The 16,093-nt window shown below is 46.5% G+C and overlaps 1 protein-coding gene and 1 pseudogene across 1 annotated transcript; both read left to right on the top strand.

Annotated features, from left to right (window-relative positions):
* Positions 1-390: 390 nt before the first annotated feature.
* LOC148477435 (uncharacterized) lies at positions 391-4,411 on the top strand. Its single transcript, XM_088456710.1, has 2 exons — positions 391-2,152; positions 3,960-4,411. Exons 1-2 carry the CDS (start codon positions 400-402, stop codon positions 4,409-4,411), a joined length of 2,205 nt encoding a protein of 734 aa, XP_088312836.1. The 5' UTR covers positions 391-399.
* A 1,244-nt stretch (positions 4,412-5,655) lies between these two features.
* Positions 5,656-15,560, top strand: LOC148477434 (uncharacterized; annotated as a pseudogene).
* The last annotated feature ends 533 nt before the right edge of the window (positions 15,561-16,093 follow it).

Below are 16,093 nucleotides of genomic sequence, written 5' to 3'. Positions count from 1 at the left end.
ACCTATATGTAAGTGAGTGTGCAAATTGAGATTTGAGCGGAGAACCTAACGACTCCCGTTAACTTCGTTGGTGGTGGCAGAACCGTGTTAGAGTAACCGCACGTGCTGAGGTAACCATAAGTCACTGGTGGCGATTCTCAGATTGAGGTATTTGGAGAATCGGCCGGCTGGTCATGACAAATTGGTGGCAAGCGGTGGGATGATGATAATTTTTGTTTATCACAAGAACTTAAGTGAATTAATGGTGTGTAATTCTTGAGAGAAACTACATCATAAATTCACCGGAGAATTACGCTCAAGGTAGATTTTAAACGGACATACATAGCAAATAGTTTCTGTCCCCCCCCCCTCTCTTGTTTTTCTTTTCTATTTTATTTGGCAATTAGTTTGAGGTCCAGAATGACCACAGAGTACCTGCAACAGAAAAGGGATGACCTTGTGGTCATGTGTATGGAGAGAAACATTGCCTGGAAGGGCCAGAACAAGGATCAACTGGCCCAATTACTCCAAGTGGCGGATCGGAATCTTGCTGCTGAAGGTGGCCAGACAATGGACAACCCTGCTGCAGAGGTGCAGTCTGTACTGGACCTTACAGCAGATGCCCAGCGGGGGTCGGACACGTCTGCTGGGTCAAGTGAGTCTGCACTAGAGAGTTTCCTTCAAACTGCTGCCAGGCATATGAAGGACGGGGACTCTGCCACAACTCTGCAGCTGATGGAGCAGTTCCAAACGTCTGTGGACAGGGAAGCTGCTGCACGCCGAGCTGACCAGGAAGCGGAAGCTGCCGAGCGGAAGGCAGTCCGAGAGGCTGAGGCTGCGGAGCGCCAGGCTGAGCGCGTGTTCCAGCTGGAGATGGCCAGACTCCGTGGACAGAATGCCACCTGTGAACCGGGTAGGAAAAAGCCCCGGCACGATCTATTTCCTGTATTGGAGAAGGATGGCGACCTCGATACATTCCTGAGGGGGTTTGAAAAGACTTGCCGACAGTTTGCACTGGACTCCAGTGAATGGGCGAGTTATTTAACCCCTGGGCTAAGAGGAAAAGCTTTGGAAGCGTTTGCAGATCTTCCCCAGGAACTGGATGGTGATTATGCTGCAATTAAAAAAGCCTTGTTACAGCGTTTCAACATCACCCCTGAGGCTTATCGACAAAAGTTCAGAGACTCAAAGCGCAGTCCCTCGGATAACTATGCGGGACTGTTAGCGCAATTGTCAACCCTGTTGCATCAGTGGGTTGATGGATTGCAGGTGACGGACTTCGACAAACTAAAGGACCTTATTCTCCAGGAACAGTTCCTCGCACTGTGTCCAGAGGAGGTCAAAGAGTGGGTCCTGGATCGGGAACCCAAAACGTCTCAGGAGGCTGCCACCCTGGCAGACAGGTACACCAGCACTCGGGCTTCTGTGGTGAAGAAGAGCTGGGGGATGCCAGGACAAGCGGCATGGGGAGAGAGACGACCTGGAAGATCACCCCCGCGGTACCCTGCAAAACCAGCTGTTGCTGCACCTTTTGGGGGGGCGGGGGGAAAACCTGTTTTGGCAACTGGCCGCAGGTGTTTTACATGCAATGAGCTGGGGCACATCAGTGTCGGTTGCCCCAAGAAGAAAAGATCAACACCCGCTCCTGTGAGTGGCCCGGCAGGGAAACCTGTGCCAGCCATCCTGTGTGTGAAAGGGCCCCAAGGACACCCCCGGGGCAATCTACAAGCAGTCCAGGTAGGACACCAAGTTGCACTTGGGCTATTAGACTCTGGCTCAGACCTGACTCTCATCCACCCAGCCTTAGTGGGTCCCGAGGATATTATTCCAGGGAAGACTATTACAGTGCGGGGAGTGGGTGGGGTTCACCCAGAGGTGCCTATGGCTCGTGTGTATCTTGACTGGGGAGTTGGGAGAGGTATCCGGGATGTTGGGGAGCTGGACAATTTACCTGCTACAGTACTGTTGGGGTGTGATTTAATGAAAATGCAAACGAAATATGTAACTGAGAATTATGTTGTAAATGATGCAAAGGTACAATGTAACCCAGTTTTTCCCCAGGTGACCCCTGCTGACCGACCCAGCACGAGTACAAATGAATGTGATTGTATCAGTGATGTACAAAGTTCTGTTCTAGCAAATAACCCTTTGCAGTTCCACAGGCCGGAGTCCGGTCAGTCAGAACTGGGTCTGATGGTGTACCCTAATGAAAAACTGTGTAATGTACTGTTAACAGATGATATTGCAAATGTACCATCATCAGGGGTTGGAGTGAATACGGTATGCAACAATGAGTCCAATGTAACCCCTTCATTTACAGTAATGACCCGGCCCACAGCAGCGCAGAGGGGCTGTGAGTTAACCCTTGCAGGTGTGGAAACCAGCTCAATAGAGGTTAATCCCCCTCATCCCCCCTCCCTCCCTCCCTGTACACAGGTCAGTCTCAGACACTGAATTGGGAAAGGGCGGGGCAGCTGCTGCCATAGCCACTTACAATGACCAGGTAGTCCATAGGGATGCTATCAAAGCAGCACAGGACACTGACCCTAGCCTGGAATCTGTAAGAGCACGAGTTAGCCGAGCAGGTCAGGAAGGGAAACATGTTAGAATCAGCCAGGAATACCAGGAAGGGAAACCAGATATAATTTTTGTGGAAAATTAAATATCCTGGGAGAGAAATGTCCGGGTTGTACAACAAGGTGCAGTTACTGGCATAGCCGAGTGTCCCACTGTATATGGTACTGGTGAAATTACTCCAGTCCCTGGTGCAAATGATCTGGAAAAATTACAAGTACCAGGGATTGATGGTAACGAAATGTGTAAAGGTGTGTCTGATGTGACTCCTGCCATAATTGTAAGTATCAGGGAGGAAGCAGCACAGAGGAGCTGTGCAGTAATCCCTGAAGGAATGAGCAGTGGTCTGCTAGCAGTCACAGAGGACAGTAATATTGTGTGTCCAAAGTCTCCCCACCCTCACACACAGACCCTCATTCCAGCAGATCTAGGAAGACAGGAAGTTTTCAAGATGGAATCTGGTAGGGTCAGTAATGTGTTAGAGTCCACCCATGTTTGTATGGCAACTGATGGTCCAGGTATCAGGGCCAAAGTATATAGTTCCCAGTATGTGATGTATCTCTGTGCTAAGATGGGTCATGAGGGGGAGGAAAGGATTCTAGCCCCAACTAACTATGACAGAGAGACCCTTAGCCTCAAACTTCCTGCTGCTGAGCTTGTGATCCTGTCACACACCACTGACCCAGTCATAAGCCATACACCCCCCACTGGGCTGTTGGATAAGGACCTGACTGTAATGCTGGATAGCAATGTATTAGAATTAGATGGTCCTGTGAGGGAGGAGGGTGTGTCAGAGCCACAGCTGACACAGTTAAGCATCCTACCCCTTGAATTAGAAATGCAGGCTGGTGATCAACTTTTTAAAAATGTGGTGTCTGATTGTACTTTGTCTCCAATGACTGACATTGAGGTTGCAAAAGTTCCCTTTCCTGTTGTAGGTCTCAGGGAGCTAGAAATTGACAATGATCACTCCCAGATACTGTGTAAGGAGATGGAGCCAGGGCAGAGTGATAAAGTGAAGTACTCCCTACCTGAACCAGCAGTGATTCACACCAGGTCAGATGAGCTGGAGGCCCAGGACTGCCCAGAAGGCATGAGTGAGGTGCCGTACTCAGGGCACAGGGTAGAAGGAGGTATCCGTCACCCACAACCAGACATGGGGGAGGCTATAGCTTCAGGGTCTACCCCTAAGGTTGATGAGAAGGTTGTGTCTATGTTAGGTACTGCCGAATGCTCCCACTCTATCACCTTAAACCAAATACTTAGGACTTTCGTGGAGTCTCAGTGAAGAGACCAGGAGGGGTTCCTGTCGCGTCGCCTCTTTGCATACCATGAGGTGCCACAGGAACCCACTGGCTTCTCACCCTCTGGACTCCTATACGGGCGCAGGGTGTGTGGCCCCTTAGATTTGGTTAAGAAAGAGTGGGAAGGTAAATTGATTCCCCCTGAAACGTCAGTGGTGTCGTACATGGTGATGTTTATGGAGGAGTTACAGTCCCTAAGGGGAATGGCGCAGAATGACCTGAACCCTGCGCAGGTGAAACAAAAGCTCTGGTGTGACTGCAGCATGAGGGAGGGCACCTTTGAGTTGGGCCACAAGGGCCTGGTGCTAAGCCCTATGCAGCTGACCAAGCTACAGGCTGCCTGGGAAAGTCCCCAGCTAATAGTGCCACATCTCCAAGATGTCAATTATGTGTTGGCAGCAGGGGAGGGATGGAAGAGCGAGACTGTGTTCCACAGTAATTTGCTCAGAGCTTGGCATGACATGGAAACTTGCTTAATAGCCATGTGTTGCCTAAATGAAAATGATCAGAAATCTGACCCCTGGGTGGATTTAGAAGCTGCTGTGCTGCCATGAGAAGACATGGTAGTGGGGGTCACAGGAGAGAATGTGATAGGTGGATCACTGTCTCTCCTGTGCCCATCTTCAGGGGGAGGTGTGGTGTTTATCTCAAGAATAATCGCCAGGAATGATGTCATGTAAATGTGTATATATATATGAATGTGTGTATCAACATGGTTTCTAGGCAGTGTCCTGTATTTGACCTGTAGGAATACAAAGCTTGGAGGAGATTTGTCTTCCTGGAACCAGGCATCTAGATAACCATCTCTTCTCTCTACAGGCCATAAAGTTTGGAGAGAGATACATCCTTAATGCAGATGGTCAGACCTGGTCAAGCCAGGTCATGGGATATAAAATCCTTTAGGAGGGAGATGACAGGAATGTAGGGTATGTTACCTGCTTATTGGTTTCTAAAGACCCCTTCACACTGTTTCAAGACCCCCTACTTCCTATAGATAATATGGAAAGGTGTGGCCGATTTCTTAATGCCCAGTGTACAGCAATGAAAGAGTGAAAAACCCAAAGGTGGGGGCTAGTGCAGCTGTGAGGGTATAACTATGCATCTCCCTCAGTGATAAGTGTTCTTGTGCCCAAGGAGAGTCCTGACGACTGGCCAGAATCCAATGCTCCTGTGTCTCCTTCACGACTGAGTTTAGATGTAAAGACTCTGGGTTCTTTTTCATTTTTAATTCCTTTTACTTTCTGAAACCTATTTGTGATATATTTGTATTGTCCATATTTGTACTACCTTTTTCTGTAATCAATAACCTTGGAAATATTTTTCGGATTAAACATTCTTAATCCAGTGTATTCTCCGTGTTCTTGTCGAATTCACGAGCCTGTGAGGTCAAAGCTACGTACCTATATGTAAGTGAGTGTGCAAATTGAGATTTGAGCGGAGAACCTAACGACTCCCGTTAACTTCGTTGGTGGTGGCAGAACCATGTTAGAGTAACCGCACGTGCTGAGGTAACCATAAGTCACTGGTGGCGATTCTCAGATTGAGGTATTTGGAGAATCGGCCGGCTGGTCATGACAAATTGGTGGCAAGCGGTGGGATGATGATAATTTTTGTTTATCACAAGAACTTAAGTGAATTAATGGTGTGTAATTCTTGAGAGAAACTACATCATAAATTCACCGGAGAATTACGCTCAAGGTAGATTTTAAACGGACATACATAGCAAATAGTTTCTGTTCCCCCCCCCCTCTCTTGTTTTTCTTTTCTATTTTATTTGGCAATTAGTTTGAGGTCCAGAATGACCACAGAGTACCTGCAACAGAAAAGGGATGACCTTGTGGTCATGTGTATGGAGAGAAACATTGCCTGGAAGGGCCAGAACAAGGATCAACTGGCCCAATTACTCCAAGTGGCGGATCGGAATCTTGCTGCTGAAGGTGGCCAGACAATGGACAACCCTGCTGCAGAGGTGCAGTCTGTACTGGACCTTACAGCAGATGCCCAGCGGGGGTCGGACACGTCTGCTGGGTCAAGTGAGTCTGCACTAGAGAGTTTCCTTCAAACTGCTGCCAGGCATATGAAGGACGGGGACTCTGCCACAACTCTGCAGCTGATGCAGCAGTTCCAAACGTCTGTGGACAGGGAAGCTGCTGCACGCCGAGCTGACCAGGAAGCGGAAGCTGCCAAGCGGAAGGCAGTCCGAGAGGCTGAGGCTGCGGAGCGCCAGGCTGAGCACGTGTTCCAGCTGGAGATGGCCAGACTCCGTGGACAGAATGCCACCTGTGAACCGGGTAGGAAAAAGCCCCGGCACGATCTATTTCCTGTATTGGAGAAGGATGGCGACCTCGATACATTCCTGAGGGGGTTTGAAAAGACTTGCCAACAGTTTGCACTGGACTCCAGTGAATGGGCGAGTTATTTAACCCCTGGGCTAAGAGGAAAAGCTTTGGAAGCGTTTGCAGATCTTCCCCAGGAACTGGATGGTGATTATGCTGCAATTAAAAAAGCCTTGTTACAGCGTTTCAACATCACCCCTGAGGCTTATCGACAAAAGTTCAGAGACTCAAAGCGCAGTCCCTCGGATAACTATGCGGGACTGTTAGCGCAATTGTCAACCCTGTTGCATCAGTGGGTTGATGGATTGCAGGTGACGGACTTCGACAAACTAAAGGACCTTATTCTCCAGGAACAGTTCCTCGCACTGTGTCCAGAGGAGGTCAAAGAGTGGGTCCTGGATCGGGAACCCAAAACGTCTCAGGAGGCTGCCACCCTGGCAGACAGGTACACCAGCACTCGGGCTTCTGTGGTGAAGAAGAGCTGGGGGATGCCAGGACAAGCGGCATGGGGAGAGAGACGACCTGGAAGATCACCCCCGCGGTACCCTGCAAAACCAGCTGTTGCTGCACCTTTTGGGGGGGGGCGGGGGGAAAACCTGTTTTGGCAACTGGCCGCAGGTGTTTTACATGCAATGAGCTGGGGCACATCAGTGTCGGTTGCCCCAAGAAGAAAAGATCAACACCCGCTCCTGTGAGTGGCCCGGCAGGGAAACCTGTGCCAGCCATCCTGTGTGTGAAAGGGCCCCAAGGACACCCCCGGGGCAATCTACAAGCAGTCCAGGTAGGACACCAAGTTGCACTTGGGCTATTAGACTCTGGCTCAGACCTGACTCTCATCCACCCAGCCTTAGTGGGTCCCGAGGATATTATTCCAGGGAAGACTATTACAGTGCGGGGAGTGGGTGGGGTTCACCCAGAGGTGCCTATGGCTCGTGTGTATCTTGACTGGGGAGTTGGGAGAGGTATCCGGGATGTTGGGGTGCTGGACAATTTACCTGCTACAGTACTGTTGGGGTGTGATTTAGGGAAAATGCAAACGAAATATGTAACTGAGAATTATGTTGTAAATGATGCAAAGGTACAATGTAACCCAGTTTTTCCCCAGGTGACCCCTGCTGACCGACCCAGCACGAGTACAAATGAATGTGATTGTATCAGTGATGTACAAAGTTCTGTTCTAGCAAATAACCCTTTGCAGTTCCACAGGCCGGAGTCCGGTCAGTCAGAACTGGGTCTGATGGTGTACCCTAATGAAAAACTGTGTAATGTACTGTTAACAGATGATATTGCAAATGTACCATCATCAGGGGTTGGAGTGAATACGGTATGCAACAATGAGTCCAATGTAACCCCTTCATTTACAGTAATGACCCGGCCCACAGCAGCGCAGAGGGGCTGTGAGTTAACCCTTGCAGGTGTGGAAACCAGCTCAATAGAGGTTAATCCCCCTCATCCCCCCTCCCTCCCTCCCTGTACACAGGTCAGTCTCAGACACTGAATTGGGAAAGGGCGGGGCAGCTGCTGCCATAGCCACTTACAATGACCAGGTAGTCCATAGGGATGCTATCAAAGCAGCACAGGACACTGACCCTAGCCTGGAATCTGTAAGAGCACGAGTTAGCCGAGCAGGTCAGGAAGGGAAACATGTTAGAATCAGCCAGGAATACCAGGAAGGGAAACCAGATATAATTTTTGTGGAAAATTAAATATCCTGGGAGAGAAATGTCCGGGTTGTACAACAAGGTGCAGTTACTGGCATAGCCGAGTGTCCCACTGTATATGGTACTGGTGAAATTACTCCAGTCCCTGGTGCAAATGATCTGGAAAAATTACAAGTACCAGGGATTGATGGTAACGAAATGTGTAAAGGTGTGTCTGATGTGACTCCTGCCATAATTGTAAGTATCAGGGAGGAAGCAGCACAGAGGAGCTGTGCAGTAATCCCTGAAGGAATGAGCAGTGGTCTGCTAGCAGTCACAGAGGACAGTAATATTGTGTGTCCAAAGTCTCCCCACCCTCACACACAGACCCTCATTCCAGCAGATCTAGGAAGACAGGAAGTTTTCAAGATGGAATCTGGTAGGGTCAGTAATGTGTTAGAGTCCACCCATGTTTGTATGGCAACTGATGGTCCAGGTATCAGGGCCAAAGTATATAGTTCCCAGTATGTGATGTATCTCTGTGCTAAGATGGGTCATGAGGGGGAGGAAAGGATTCTAGCCCCAACTAACTATGACAGAGAGACCCTTAGCCTCAAACTTCCTGCTGCTGAGCTTGTGATCCTGTCACACACCACTGACCCAGTCATAAGCCATACACCCCCCACTGGGCTGTTGGATAAGGACCTGACTGGAATGCTGGATAGCAATGTATTAGAATTAGATGATCCTGTGAGGGAGGAGGGTGTGTCAGAGCCACAGCTGACACAGTTAAGCATCCTACCCCTTGAATTAGAAATGCAGGCTGGTGATCAACTTTTTAAAAATGTGGTGTCTGATTGTACTTTGTCTCCAATGACTGACATTGAGGTTGCAAAAGTTCCCTTTCCTGTTGTAGGTCTCAGGGAGCTAGAAATTGACAATGATCACTCCCAGATACTGTGTAAGGAGATGGAGCCAGGGCAGAGTGATAAAGTGAAGTACTCCCTACCTGAACCAGCAGTGATTCACACCAGGTCAGATGAGCTGGAGGCTCAGGACTGCCCAGAAGGCATGAGTGAGGTGCCGTACTCAGGGCACAGGGTAGAAGGAGGTATCCGTCACCCACAACCAGACATGGGGGAGGCTATAGCTTCAGGGTCTACCCCTAAGGTTGATGAGAAGGTTGTGTCTATGTTAGGTACTGCCGAATGCTCCCACTCTATCACCTTAAACCAAATACTTAGGACTTTCGTGGAGTCTCAGTGAAGAGACCAGGAGGGGTTCCTGTCGCGTCGCCTCTTTGCATACCGTGAGGTGCCGCAGGAATCCACTGGCTTCTCACCCTCTGGACTCCTATACGGGCGCAGGGTGTGTGGCCCCTTAGATTTGGTTAAGAAAGAGTGGGAAGGTAAATTGATTCCCCCTGAAACGTCAGTGGTGTCGTACATGGTGACGTTTATGGAGGAGTTACAGTCCCTAAGGGGAATGGCGCAGAATGACCTGAACCCTGCGCAGGTGAAACAAAAGCTCTGGTGTGACTGCAGCATGAGGGAGGGCACCTTTGAGTTGGGCCACAAGGGCCTGGTGCTAAGCCCTATGCAGCTGACCAAGCTTACAGGCTGCCTGGGAAAGTCCCCAGCTAATAGTGCCACATCTCCAAGATGTCAATTATGTGTTGGCAGCAGGGGAGGGATGGAAGAGCGAGACTGTGTTCCACAGTAATTTGCTCAGAGCTTGGCATGACATGGAAACTTGCTTAATAGCCATGTGTTGCCTAAATGAAAATGATCAGAAATCTGACCCCTGGGTGGATTTAGAAGCTGCTGTGCTGCCATGAGAAGACATGGTAGTGGGGGTCACAGGAGAGAATGTGATAGGTGGATCACTGTCTCTCCTGTGCCCATCTTCAGGGGGAGGTGTGGCGTTTATCTCAAGAATAATCGCCAGGAATGATGTCATGTAAATGTGTATATATATATGAATGTGTGTATCAACATGGTTTCTAGGCAGTGTCCTGTATTTGACCTGTAGGAATACAAAGCTTGGAGGAGATTTGTCTTCCTGGAACCAGGCATCTAGATAACCATCTCTTCTCTCTACAGGCCATAAAGTTTGGAGAGAGATACATCCTTAATGCAGATGGTCAGACCTGGTCAAGCCAGGTCATGGGATATAAAATCCTTTAGGAGGGAGATGACAGGAATGTAGGGTATGTTACCTGCTTATTGGTTTCTAAAGACCCCTTCACACTGTTTCAAGACCCCCTACTTCCTATAGATAATATGGAGAGGTGTGGCCGATTTCTTAATGCCCAGTGTACAGCAATGAAAGAGTGAAAAACCCAAAGGTGGGGGCTAGTGCAGCTGTGAGGGTATAACTATGCATCTCCCTCAGTGATAAGTGTTCTTGTGCCCAAGGAGAGTCCTGACGACTGGCCAGAATCCAATGCTCCTGTGTCTCCTTCACGACTGAGTTTAGATGTAAAGACTCTGGGTTCTTTTTCATTTTTAATTCCTTTTACTTTCTGAAACCTATTTGTGATATATTTGTATTGTCCATATTTGTACTACCTTTTTCTGTAATCAATAACCTTGGAAATATTTTTCGGATTAAACATTCTTAATCCAGTGTATTCTCCGTGTTCTTGTCGAATTCACGAGCCTGTGAGGTCAAAGCTACGTACCTATATGTAAGTGAGTGTGCAAATTGAGATTTGAGCGGAGAACCTAATGACTCCCGTTAACTTCGTTGGTGGTGGCAGAACCGTGTTAGAGTAACCGCACGTGCTGAGGTAACCATAAGTCACTGGTGGCGATTCTCAGATTGAGGTATTTGGAGAATCGGCCGGCTGGTCATGACAATAGGTAAATTGTACAATGCCACTATGCCTGTGTCTGCATTGCAACATGTGTCTTAGTACTAAACCTGCATTTGCAGATGCTCCAGGTCGCTTACTCTTCAGAAGGAAAGCACTGAACTATACCCAGGTAGCCGATCCAGAAAGGTTACTAAATTAAGTGATAATGAAAATGCACCTTTACCATCCAACAAGTGAAACATGGGGCTATATATTATTTTTCTCTTTTCGTAGAATATTTTGCTTTTAAAAAAAGATAAATGCTAAATAAACACTTTTTGCAATTTAACCATTCAAAATAATTTGGCCTCGTTGCCATTATTATGATGGGTATTACACCCTATTGGAATAATGCGTGGCAGGCGGAATCTGACTGACAATGCCTGTTGAAAACTGAGAAACACACTGTTGCTAACATTTGACAGATAGGCTATGAATAGCTGACCTTCCTAAGCAACAGCTGTAACCATGGAAGCAATCAGAGCAGTGACAGTTTGTTTCCATGGGTACAAATGTTACAGAGCAAGGTCAAATATTCACAAACTACTGTATCTTCCAAATAGCAGCAACAATGGTACCGATTTAAAGTTGGACTCATTTGTGCGAAGCTTTAAAAAACACATAATTACATGCCTATAGGGCCTGTTTCTGAGTTGGACGCCTTGTTCATCCATAACGTGTGCATCTTTTGCCCGTCTAGCGTACGCAACTGTATAAAAAACACTGCTACAAGTCCTTCCCTGGTGTAAAGCCATGCGCCTGCATGTGCAAGGACATTTTGAGCATCTTTTTGATACACCGCTTGGTACGTATTTAGACGCAACCATCGGCCCCACCATCGAAACTGGCACCAGCCCCCATGCTAGGTGCATATTTTCTGTCAGCGTATAGACTCCAATATGAGCGATCAATCATCTGAATACACAACCAGTTGAGTGACACGCCTGCGACAACATGCAAATAAAACGGATCAACTCAGTGGTCCGCCTAGCCACCTCCCAGTCAACGCCCAGTAACGCACGGCACATTTCCAAAACATTTCAGAGACCATCTATCTGAATCGCCGGTCCACCTCTGTGTGTACACATCGTGGGACACAAGCGCTGTGCAACTTGTTAGCGAGTTACTGCGTGAACGTCAGGATTGCGTCTAACTCAGAATCAGGCCTATAATGAGTTCAATGAATCTCAAAATGCATCTAGCTGGAAAACAGCAGCCTTTCTGCCATGCAAAAGAAGCGAATATAATTACGCCCCTTCACAGCGTAGATATTACCCTATTTGTACACAGTATAATAATGTCATTGGGCATCATATATACAAGAGCAAATATTGTCTTGACAGTTATCAATACATGCGAAAGTCACAATTTCAATTCAATTTCCTATATACCTGTTGTTTTCCCCTTTAAAAAAGTCTAATACGACTCTTCTTTTCTGTGGTAGACCAAGTGGTAATGTCAATAACGTAAGTCAGCTGCAATTTGATATAATAGAGCTGCGATGATAATGATCTAAGCACTGTCAACTGGAAATGTCATACAATCGACATCATTAAATATTGTTGCACTAACCTTCCAGATACACCTTCTAAAATGCATGTCACCTCTACGTTCTGCCCAAGATCTGTGCCTATCATCCACACGCATCACCTGATCCCAGTCACAGTTACAAGACGGGTTTTGTGCTGCTCCCTCTGTGTGGAATGCCCTCCCATGCACAATAAGACTTTCCTGTCGTCTTCAAAGTTCAAACCTTCAAGTGTTCCAGTGTCGGACTGGAGCACGAAGGGCCCACTGGTGGAATGCAGTGATAGGGCCCATGCTTAAGGGGCGTGACCGAACACTAGAGGCTTTGCCAACCATTAAAGAGGACATAGCCTGCAGACAACATGGATACAACAGCGCAAGGTCTGGGTCCCTTTAAAGAATATATATATGTATATATACAGTATATATACAGCAAAAGGTAGCGGCACTCATATGGACTTCAAATAAGGCACTGGACACAGGATCTCCTATTGACGTTTCGGATTTTACTCCATCTTCAGGATAGACATATTACAAATGCAAACATATGAAAGAGCTTACCTAAATAGACCCCCAACCAGAAGATCCTCCATGCACCAGACGCCACTGATGGTACCGGGGCCCATTTCACTTCCAGATCCGCGTCACATCCGGAGATCTATGAACCAACAGGCATTCACAGGCCAGAAGCGTTGATAGAGACACTGGTCTCCGTTACTATTGCCGTCGCTATGAAGACAGGAAAGTAACAAACAAAAAGTGCAAACACACCAAAAATCTGCCTAAAATACGAAGCCTTGCAAGATACAAATACTCAAATAAATATACTAAAGGGTGCAATAGCGGAAATAGTTCCAACAGACACAGACTAAGCTAAGCAATGATGAGGGACCCCCGTACACACCATCCAGTATATAAAACACAATGAGAACCTCATTAGGTCTAGTAAAGACCAAACACCTGCCATTGTAAGGACAAAAAAGTTGAAAACCGGTTAAGTTATTACTACTGTTGGTTACTTTTTTTTTACAAATACATTCTTGGTTTGCAATATGCTATATTTATAATGTTATATTCACACAAGAAAACATTAGATCTGTTAACCCAACTGCTAATTTTGAGTGGCAGGACGGCGAATCTTGGTATAGTTTCTATAGAAACAAACCAAGCACCTATCTTTATCCGTCTTCTTGCTCTACCAGATAACTGACCCCCTAGTAGCGTAACAATGTATAATTAGAGTGCACGATCCGGAACCTGAAATTAGAAGAGGGGGTGGGGCCCATAGGCAGTGGAGCCCACCAGGTATTTTCCCTATACCCCTGTGGGCCAGTCCGACCCTGAAGTGTTCCATAAAAACTCACCTCTTCAGTGAGCTTATCATAATCCAGAACCACTCACATAACCTCCATAGACTACTCTACCCAATTACATCCCCTCTATACAGTCCACACATATCTTTACATATGTTCTCTTTCTGCACTGACACATCCCACTGACTACATGACAACATTGCTGGAACATGAATGGATTATATAGACCAGCAAGAAACTTTGCAACCTGGCTGGACCAATAAGTAATGTGCCTAAACCTAACCCTCCCCCTTTGGTGCCCAAACCTAACCCTCCCCCCTTAGTGCCTAACCCCCCCAGTGGTGGCTAACCCTAACCCACCTCCGGGGATAGATAACCCTAACCTCCCCCTCCCCTAGCCTAACCCTAACACCCCCCCCCGTGACCCCTAAACCTAACCCCCTCTCCTGCGGCTTAGACCTGACCAGCCCTGCTATACTTGCAATCGGCATCCCGTCCGTTATGATTCCAGCATCTACATCTCCACTACGGTCAATATTTCAGCGCCGGTCTTCTTGCCGGGTAGTGGCATTCCGAAACCGGGATTTCATCAGCCGGGATGCCGGCTGTAGGTATAATAACTGCATCCCCAACAATATACCTTCATAATACTAATACACCCCCCAACCCCATTAAAATTGACATAAACACACACCCAGATGACAATAACATTAATTCTATCCTCCCCACCCTCAGAGTACATTCACCCACTATCCTCCCCATGTTCTTACCTCACCATGAAGAAAGCTCAGCAGGATACGGTTAACTTACCACTGCCAGGAATGCCGGCCGTCAAAATCCCTATGCTGTAAGTCCGACCTGGTACTAAAGATAGGCGTCTAAATCCCGATGCCTATCTTTAGCCAGATGCTGAAATCCCGACAGCCGGTATCCCGAACGAGTATTAGCCGCGGCATCCTGGGGACTGATAGCCGCCGGGGGGAGGGTTAGTTTTTGGCACGCAGGGTGTGAGTCCGCAATTGGTAATGAAATATATACAGTATTATTGGTGATTGCTTATATAAAATTAATAAATTATCATAAACCAACATAATGGTCTATCCCAGTCAAAACATGACTCTAGGTTGGTAGTGCGCCCATAATATTTGTGCTAAACACATTAGAGATACTCTTGCAAAGAGCAAAGCAAAAAGATACAAATATGCCTTTGTTGGGGCACTCTTATACAGAATACATATTGAAATCGAGAATGGTAGTATTATTGATATTCATAAAACTTAATGTTTAATATAGAACCTTTAAAAGAAATTCTCCCCTAGGGGTAGAGTACAAATTATATAACATATATATGTATAAAAGACAAAATTCGTCCAATCAGGATTAGGTAATAGTAAGTAATATTCTCCAATTTAAGGTGAGTAAATTGTCACCTCCGTATGTTACTATGAACAAATAATTCTAGTTATGATGGCAAGATAATTCGACTTATTGTTCTAAATTCAGGAGGAAGCACATTGTACTATAACATATAATATCATAAATGAAAATGAAAACAGTTTATCCAATCAGGATCAATGGTGGTAGATAAAGTGCTTATCCTGAGAGTGAGAGAATTATCACCGCCATATATTGTTGCCAACCATTAGTTCTATTTAAGACAGCAAGGTGATTCACTACATATGTTCACTGTCTGTAAAGAAGTATTATTAATTACAACATAAGCGGTTGTATAGGGCGAAGATATTAATCAGCTGGATCTCTGTTCCTGATCGGCATGTTTATAAACAGATATTTCTGACACAGAAGACTTCGGTGATTACAGCTTTCACTCCAAAAACCCACTGGCCCAGAGAAGTGACAATTCCTCACATTTTACCACTTTTTTAGAGGAACCAGGGGTACACGCGGATGCCCTGCAAATCCAAAACGAGGCAGGGGAGCAAGAAGAAAAGAAAGCTGGAGATCTCAATCACCAAGCTGATACTCAACAACAACCCACAAGAGGTAGAAACCTCAGCCTCAAAACTTAAGATTATCAATCTATCTGAACATTCCCTCAATGAAGCTCAATTTCAGGTCCTGAGCAAAGGCCTCTCTTTCTCACCAACCAATCATTTTAACAGATTCAAATGGGAAACAAATCTTCCAAAGACTTTTTGAAAGAAAACTTCTGCTAAACAAAATTCACAATTCTAAGAGTAATAATCCTGATGGTACAGACATGAATATCAATACGGATAATGTCTATCAACTGGAGCTAGATGCACTTATAGCTTTGGAAGAACTAGCCCAAGACACTGAGACACAATCAATTAATCCAAGGCCCACATGTAATAAACGTTCAACTTTCTTTCCATCAGAGAATATATGCCCTGAAGTTGGTGTTTTTCTCAGACTGGTGTCATGTGATTTTGATAATATCTATAAACAATAAAGACGTTGTAAACCAATTGACAATCTCAGCGTGACACTCAGGAATGCTATGGAAGAAGTTAAGAACAGGGAGGATGTGGTAAACAAACCATCGGATAAAGGTGGAAAAATTGTCATCTGGCCACTTAAA

The sequence above is a fragment of the Taudactylus pleione genome, unplaced genomic scaffold, assembly GCF_031769625.1.
Source record: "Taudactylus pleione unplaced genomic scaffold, aTauple2 ptg000711l, whole genome shotgun sequence".
Taxonomy (NCBI): domain Eukaryota; kingdom Metazoa; phylum Chordata; class Amphibia; order Anura; family Myobatrachidae; genus Taudactylus; species Taudactylus pleione.
The sequence above is the reverse complement of the archived record's forward strand: the minus strand, read 5'-3'. Positions and strand labels throughout refer to the sequence as shown.

Bases quoted from the DNA above. Each gene is read 5' to 3' on its own strand.
- LOC148477435 (XM_088456710.1), top strand. From the start codon at position 400: ATGACCACAGAGTACCTGCAACAGAAAAGGGATGACCTTGTGGTCATG. The intron at 2,153-3,959 runs GTCAGTCAGAAC...GTGGCCCCTTAG, and splicing joins GTTCCACAGGCCGGAGTCCG to ATTTGGTTAAGAAAGAGTGG.